The sequence below is a fragment of the Arachis duranensis genome, chromosome 2, assembly GCF_000817695.3.
Source record: "Arachis duranensis cultivar V14167 chromosome 2, aradu.V14167.gnm2.J7QH, whole genome shotgun sequence".
Lineage (NCBI taxonomy): Eukaryota > Viridiplantae > Streptophyta > Magnoliopsida > Fabales > Fabaceae > Arachis > Arachis duranensis.
Genome location: NC_029773.3, coordinates 10,690,944 through 10,699,727, shown reverse-complemented (window position 1 = coordinate 10,699,727; position 8,784 = coordinate 10,690,944). Strand labels below are relative to the sequence as shown.

General features: G+C 32.2%; 1 protein-coding gene and 1 non-coding gene across 2 annotated transcripts; one reads left to right on the top strand and one right to left on the bottom strand.

Moving 5' to 3' along the window:
- Positions 1-202: 202 nt before the first annotated feature.
- LOC107473464 (F-box/LRR-repeat protein 17) lies at positions 203-4,676 on the top strand. The gene is made up of 11 exons (XM_016093027.3): positions 203-882; positions 1,206-1,307; positions 1,869-2,013; positions 2,135-2,319; positions 2,820-2,924; positions 3,104-3,201; positions 3,290-3,507; positions 3,595-3,661; positions 3,780-3,865; positions 4,054-4,152; positions 4,357-4,676. The coding sequence occupies exons 1-11, from the start codon at positions 218-220 to the stop codon at positions 4,420-4,422; spliced, it is 1,836 nt and encodes a 611-aa protein (XP_015948513.3). The 5' UTR covers positions 203-217; the 3' UTR covers positions 4,423-4,676.
- Positions 4,677-5,721: 1,045 nt separating this feature from the next.
- Positions 5,722-5,793, bottom strand: TRNAD-GUC (transfer RNA aspartic acid (anticodon GUC)). The gene has a single exon. It is a non-coding gene; the product is annotated as a tRNA-Asp (tRNA).
- Positions 5,794-8,784: the final 2,991 nt, after the last annotated feature.

The following is an 8,784-nucleotide window of genomic DNA, read 5'->3' as shown; positions in this document are numbered from 1 at the left end:
TAAATATAAATTCAAACTCAATCCTGATTTCACAAAACTACAAAAACTAAATTTTTATTTTTACTTTTTTTAAGACAATAAATTGAAAACAAAAAAGGTGAAAGAAGAAAAAAAAAAAAAACAATAAAGGCGCGCAAGGTTCCCGCCTTCCTTTATAATGCATTTTAAGATGGACGCATTCGCGTTTGCATTTCCCTCTCTAATTTCTAACCTCACAATGCATCACTCTCACCCTAAGGTGGCCGCCCCGCCACCACCGGATGCGAGTGGTGGTGCCGTCGATATCTCCGACGGTAAGCGCGGGAAGAAGCGTGGCAATTACAATTGTGGCCGATGTGGCCAACCTAAGAAAGGTCACGTCTGTAACGTGAAAACTCCCATCTCTGCCGCCGTCACCGCCGTTGCCACCGCCATATCAACCGATTCGTCTCACTATGCCGTTTCTGCATCTTCCTCCGCATCCGCGCTCCGGAAGGCGGCGCCGTCTCGCCTCCGCCGTGCCCTGTCATTCGATGATTTCGATGACGGTGGTGCTGCCATTTCCAGCGGAGGGATCGATGCGTCGGAAATGGAGGATAGAACGGTTGGTGATTCGTTTGCGGACGCTGATGATGATCTAGATCTGAAAATGGATCTGGATTTGGATTTGGATTCGTGCGGTTTGCCGGCGAGTCTCCGGTGGGAGGTGCTTCGGAGGCTGCCGCCGGTGGGATTGTTGGCGGCGGCGCAGGTCTCCAAGGGATGGAGGGAGACTGCCAAGAGACTTTGGAAGGCGGCGGAGGAGTTGAGACTTAGGGTTCCGGCGAACGTTCACGTCGGTTTTGTGGCATCGATGTTGCAGAAATGCCCTGGGATCGTGAGGCTCTCTCTTAGAATGGAAAGGTGTGACTTTGTGTAGCAGATTTTGGATATCGTTGCGTTTTGATTTCGATCGAATAACAGCAATAATAAATAATAAATAACGAAATCTAAAATGTGTCGAAGCTTTGAATCTGAAATTGGTAGTTAAGAATCGCAAGAAGAAACTAACGCTGCTGTAATATGAATGAATCATGGGAATGGTTATAAGAGAAACCGTAGTAAATGGATAAAGTAAAAAGAAGATTGGATTAAAAAAAGAGGGAGTTATCTCGTTGCTAGCTCGTAAAATTAACACTTTTTTTTTTTGGTTTATTCATGAATCTAACTCGTTTTGGTTTTTGCAGTGATTTTGACTCAACGATGCTGGCTTGCATTGCGTTTTCGTGTTCAAATCTGGAGTATATGGAGGTCTCGATGTCTGATGGCGCAACCAATCGGATCAATGGGTATTATTCGTGTTCTCATTCTTTTTTTTTTTAGTTTTAGTGGAAAATGAGTTCTTAATGTTGTTGAACACCTGCATATGTGATTCATGTTAAGGTGTTTGGTTATACAATGTGACCTTAATGTTGTTTTGATTCAATGCGTCAACCCTAGAAATTAATGAGCTAAATCTACAGTAACTAAATAATTTCTAGTACGATTTTGGATCTCAAGTTGTGTTAACATTGCTTTGTGGTGTAAATGTTGGTTGTAGCCGTGAAGAACTATGTTGTATATTGTGAAACTGTTTTTATAAGTAGAGGGTGCAACTTTTGTTTTGCCCCATTGTTGGTTTACATTTTGTTGATAAGTGCTCGAGACTGTAGTAGCTATTGGGTTTGTCCTTTCCTGTTAATTTCTGTTTCATAAGTGAAAGTCTTCATTTATTTTTAATTTATGTTCAATTACTTGTTCCCTTCTGAATTTATGCTACAAGCTACAAGTTGCTTTAGCCTTAGCTCCATACGAAGGATTGCTGCTTTATGCTTATTTGCTTTATTTGTTGTTCAACGATGAGAAACCAGGGGTGAGTTAGGCCGGTTTGTTGCTGACAAGAGAAGCCTCAAATGCCTCAAGATGGAAGGTTGTTCTAACCTGGGTGGCTTTGTCCTCTGTTCGGCTAGTCTTTCTACCCTTTGGCTGTCAGATCTGCACTCTCTTTCTAAAATGGTGATTGTTACCTTTCCTTTCTCCTCTTGATATTGTATGGTGTGATCAAACTTTAGATTGATAGAACTGAGCAGGCATTGAAAGGGAACTTTAGTTACTAACAGTTGCTTTGAAATGTTAGGTATTTAACTGTCCCCAGTTGAGAGAGATTTCGTTGGAGTTTTCTCGACAAGAAAATGATAGTACTGATCTAACAACTATGATTGAAGGATTGGGCAGAAATTGTTCAAGATTGCAGAATATACATATAGCTGCTTTGAGGCTTTCTCATGCTGCTGTGCTTGCTCTTACAGCTGCTCAATTGAGGTTTGTAATCTTGAACTCCATTTTCCGACTGTGATTAACAAATTTTGTTCACATAGAAGTTTTAATCACAATATTCTGAACTTTCTACATCTACTAATTCATACATATTGTGCAAGCATCAAACATCTACAAGTTCCGGATGGAAGACCTCCTACTTCCAATTTATGTGTAATGTCAAAGGATGTATATCAAATGAAACTGACTCATATAATAACTATAAAAGCGTAACCTGTAAGTAAGATTCACACACAAAGATAATTAAATTTGCAATGAATACTTTGGGATCAAACCTTAATTTATTCCCAACCTCAATTTACATATCTGAAATCCCAGGCTCTTATCCGACAGGGATAAACATGCTATGTCAGGCCTATTTGTCATAAATTCAATGAACATTTCAGTTTTGTTTTTCTTCTATTTTGTTATGATAAGTTGATGTGTGATACAAAATCCATTTGATTGGTGAACTTATTGGAATTCATTAAATGTGGAATCATCAGGGGGCTGCGAATGCTTTCTCTTGTTCTCGGATCTGAAATTACTGATGCATCTGTTGCTGCTATTGCTTCTAGCTACCCTAATTTAGAATTGCTTGATCTCAGTGGGTATGTATTGTACCTACTTTAATTCATTCACCTTTTTGACAAGCTTTGGATGAAACTCAATGCATGCATACAAAAATATACAGTAAAACTCAATGCAACATTTAATTGTAGTTTGCCTCCCCCCTCTCAATTTTCTTACACTTCTGGAACATATTTCTAATGATTATCCTTCATCACAGATCTGGCATAAGTGACAGTGGCATAGGAATAATTTGCAATGTGTTCCCTGAAACATTGTCAAGACTCCTTCTTGCCCTTTGTCCTAATGTGACTTCAAGTAATTTCCTCTTATAAGTTCGTTTACTTCACAAAACTCTAGTACTTGCTTGAGTTTCTGCTTACTAATCTACTCTAACATTTTTCAGGTGGCATTCAATTTGCTACTGCTCAGCTTCCGCTTCTTGAGCTTATGGACTGCGGCATGACCATATGTGATCCTGATTCACTTAATCCAACCACTGATGAAGACAATTGCAAACCACAGGAAACATCCAGCACAAATATGCACCTTACAAATCAAAAGTTAATTATCAAACATAGCCATTTAAAGAAGCTTAGTTTATGGGGTTGCTCTGGCTTGGATGTGAGTTTTATTAAGCTGAATATGTTTATTAAATATTATTTTTCCTGGCTTCGGATCTTCATATTTCTTCTTTCAATTATTGTGCAGGCCCTATATTTAAATTGTCCACAGCTTAATGATCTGAATCTAAATTCTTGTAGGAATTTGCATCCAGGTATCATTTCATTTCCCTGTTTAGTTATTATTGGCTGAAAGTTTTATTTAACCTTTCCAGTGATTTCTTGAAAATTGTAAGATTGATTTTTCTTTTCTAACTGAATTAATTGGCTCAGAACGACTGCTGCTTCAGTGCCCCACGTTAGAAAATGTGCATGCATCAGGTTGTAAAGATATGTTAATTGGGGCCATCCAAAGTCAGGTAACAGTTATTCACATACTATTTTCCTTATACGTTTATGGATTAATGTACTAAATTTTGGGTCTGAGTTATGTTTAAGGAACAAATTTCCAGTTCATGAATTGAGCATAGTTACTGTGACCTTGTGGTTTATTTCTCCATGCCTCCATGGTGCTGATGTAAAATATATTTGTATAACTTGTATGCAGGTTTGCAATGCCTTTACTGCTATGGAGAACCAATCACCTTCTAAACGTCTACCTGATGGCTCGAAAAGAGTTCGAGTTCCTTATTTACTGGAGGATGAGGTAAAGCACAAAGGAAAAAACATAAAGCTGCTTTACAGTACTTCTTTTCTTGAGTGAAACAGATGATTTCTTAAGTGTTTGGTTTTTTGTTTTAATCCCCCACATTAGAAAATTGAATTAAATAAACTAACATAGTTTGCTTAATTCCTGCTATGCTTTGAATTGTTACACATGAAGATTTAATCTTATTTTTTGCTTTTACAGTGTCCTGAGCCTGATAAGAAGCGGAGGAAGATTGAGAGACGGCTTTGTAATGTGCTTGTGAACTGATCATCTCATGCCCTTTAATTTCCAATGTATACTTGTGCAATATATTGTATGTTGTGATTTTTAAGTTTCAGAAGCATAATCCCCTTAGTAGCCGGATATAAACACGTCATATTTTATTTTATTTTTTCATGTTAGGCTCCTTAATGAATGCCCTAGAACTGTATCTCATTTCAATTAGATAAATGTTCAAGTTGAGCCATTGTTATGAACATATGGTGACAGCTTCATTTTCAATAAATAAACATTTTTTCTTATGAGATTCATTTTTACTCCGCAGGCTTGTACTAAAGAGCTGCTAAAATGATTATGCTTGGATTATCGTTTAGAATTCTGATAAATTTATTGTGTTTAGATAACTAAATTGCATAGCTTATGTAGAATGTTAAAATCGTGTAATATAGTCCAACAATTGATTCTTGAAACCTCATTAGTTTAGGTAAAGTTTGTTGCTTCATGATGAATTGATTAGCATTCGAATCCCAGGACAATGAGCATAGTAATACATTTCAACAAGAACGAACAAGAAACAGAAAATACTAGTGAAATTGGGACTAAAATATAAGTATATAACCAATTAAGCAATAAAAATGAAACAATTGCTGCAAGGAATGACATTAAACCCAACAATCAGTTTCAGTTTATCAAACATCGCATGTAGCGAGGAATTGGATCATTACTAAGCTCAGTGAGTAACTGAGAAGGAAGAGACTTAATCATGAGAAAGAAGAATCAGTTTATGCAATTTTTTACGATGAACCTTCTTCGGGTGAGGAGATTATTATAAGAAACTACATGGGACAATTCATTGTAGGAGAAAACACTGAAATCCAATGGCATCACAAAGCCAAGATAGCCGAACTAAATGCTGGTCCTCCTTTGAAGAGAATTAGTATCGGATTTTTTTGAAATAATGGACAAGATACCATGTCGTACTATGAGCTCTTCTGCCTCTTCAAATGAAAGAAAGAAAATGACCTCCTACTGAGTACTTCGACTTGCATTATTTGCTCGGGGGAGAGTCTTAGAGATTTCAATTATACCAAGAGAGGGTTCATTTGGTTTCTGCATCCAAGCACATTTTCTCCATTAACCTGGCTGGTTAAGCTTAAAGTTGATGGTAGCTTGAACCCTTCTAATACCAGTGGATGTGGTAATGTGTTTACGTCATCAAATGGGCCTTGGATTCTTTGATGAGATTTTCCTCCAAAAGTTTGCACCATGAAGAAGACGATTCTTTGATGAGATTTTCCTCCAAAAGTTTGCACCATGAAGAAGACAAGTGTGAGCAATAAAAAGAAACGCCGTTGCCGGGGATCGAACCCGGGTCACCCGCGTGACAGGCGGGAATACTCACCACTATACTACAACGACCTGATGTTTACGGCAGGAACTAACATTTATTTATAGTAACTTTTGATTTTTCCTATGCTGTTGTTGGCACTCTTGCAGTGTTGCTAATAATAGGCTGAAGGAGAAAAAACATTCTCTAAGGATATCTGGTTGTTTCATCCTTTGCATCTATGGTGAAATAACACCATTATTTAACCATTCTTTTCGATCAGAATCCGGAGATGGTATACATCTTTGTTTTGGGAAAGAAATCATTTAACATCTTAAATAGTATTTACTATGTGTTACTAGTTGCATGGTATTTGGCGATATGACTTTAATGATCTTCATTAAGTATGAGACAATTTTCACCTCCTTAGTTTTTAGAGAAAAAATCGTAAATAGTTGCTGATAATTATTTTAAAAGATAATAAAGTCTTTAAAAGATAAATATATTTTTTGGTTTTTGATTTTTATTTTTATAAGATTGATTAGTTTTTTTATCAATATTTTTTATCTGTATTAACGGAATAAGCTTATATATTATGTTAAATGTTAAACTGTTGATTTATCTATTAAAAACCAACTAGAATTAACAAATTTTATTTTATCAGGAGTTCTGTTGTCTTTTAAGGATAACTATCACGGCCGTTTAGTTTTTATTTTTATTTTTTTATTATTTTTTTCAAATACTTAGCTAAATTTACCGTATAAAATTAAAAAATATTATTAATTTTTAAATTATTTTTATTTATAAAAATTAAATAAAAAATATATTAATGATTAATATATCATATAAATATATTTTAAAAAAAGATCGTAAAATTAAATATCAAAAATTGAAAAAAGTATTTTTTTTTCATTTAAAGATCTTCTAATCATTCACAAAATTGTCATAAATCAGATTGAGTATTCATTCTAATTTTTAGCAAAGAAAAAGTTTGGTAACCAAAAAATTTCAGCCATAATTAGCCAAAATTTTTTATAATATACTTTATTTACATCATTTAATAACAGTTTTATTTTTTAGCACACTCTTATCATTCTATTTATCATTTCACTTATCATATTCTTATCAACTCCACTTATTAATAATATTAATTATAATATCATATCTCTTATTATTAGGCATTCTTGTAATCAATACTTACTATTTTCTTTTATAATTTAATTTTTATATTTAAGAATAAAATAAAAATGATTATATGACATTAATTGTCCTAAGACAAACGTAATAGCATATATAGTTTTTCTGGTATGTTCATATAAAGATTAATAATAATAATTAATAACAGTTATGATTTATCATTGTAATTGACATTTGAATTCGATTTTAATACTGTATTTATGGTACAAAGTGTTGAAGAATTTAAACAACAGATAGACTCACCTGACAAGGTTATTGCCAGTCAATCAATTTTCGAGAATATGAAAACTACACTAGCTTTGATGAGGTATGATAAAAACTGTTTTAATTTTTTTTGGTGTATTTTTATGTACATTTATAATTATATTGTACTAACTAATAAGTTCATACACATAACATTCATACGTTTATATACAAAACATCCATAATTACATACAACTAACATCTATAAAATAAATTCATGTTTATTAGATATTACATTCATACACATATCATTTTCTAGTTATTGCATAAGTAACTATAAAATTAAGACAGATATTTTTAAATTTTATCATAATTGAATTTAAAAAATATCAAATTTTTAAATTATTTTATTCAATTGATAAATTTACTCATAACATCCATAGATTCATACACATAACATCCATTATTTCATGTTAATAACATCCATAATTTGTACTCATAATATTCATAATTTCATACCTATATGATGTCTATAATTAATAATTTTTTATAATTAATATTATCAAATTTTAAATTATACGTCTTATTGTATTTTTCAAATTATCTCATATGTGCACTAATAGATCATGATTTTAATTATTTTAATATTTTTATTTAATATTCATATGTATGCTTATTTATTGATTTTAATATGACGAGTTAATAATTATTTTTAAAAATTTATTTTTTATTTTTGTTTATATTTTATATTTTATATTTTATTTTTAATAGTCTATATGTAAAATATAAGTTGTATAGTAGAAGTTGTTAAAACTTTTTAATTTAATTTTCATATTTTTTGCAGAATATAGTAGAAGTTGTTAAAAATTTTTAATTTAATTTTCATAATTTTTGCAGAGAATTATTGCATTTTAATGGATAATAATGTGATTAAGAGATGCTAGGGATTTGATTTGGGAGAAACTGGGAAAGAACATTAATGACTCCAAACATGCAGCAAAATAGTAGGTAATAAAAAAAATAAATGATAAAAAATATATGTCACTTACTTATCAAAAAAATGAAAATTTTTATGTGACATTTTTATATTGTAATTATTTTTTGGTTACTTAACATCACCCTTTTAGCAATTAGTGACTAAATCTCTAATAAATGTTAGACTTCTAATTCACCTGGTAGTATCACCTTAAATATTCAATCTTACAATTTTCACACTTCAAAAGTCTAATTTAGAGGTGAGAAGGATGTATTGTTAATTTTATTTTTATATGCATATGACTTGTACCAAAAACCATATTAACATATGACTCAATAATTCTCTTTAGTAAAAATTCATGCGGACAAATAACACAAATTATATACTTGTTGAAATTAAACCAAATACTCCATCATCATCACCTTTATATTATTGTGTGTTAACAAAAGTATAAATGAGTTTGACACTCCTCAATCTACTAATTAAGGATATGACATGCTTCTAGGCTCATCCATGAATACTTAGAGAGGATTTATGGATCATCTATCAAAATAGCTTTTATAAAACCAGAAAAAACCAAACCCATATCCTATATATGAGATATATTTAGTTTAATTACTTTGTTAGTCTTATAATTTTATCAAATTTATAATTAAATTTCTATATTTTTTTAATTGAATCTTTATACTATTTTTAATTTTATAATTAGAAATATTAAAATTAACAG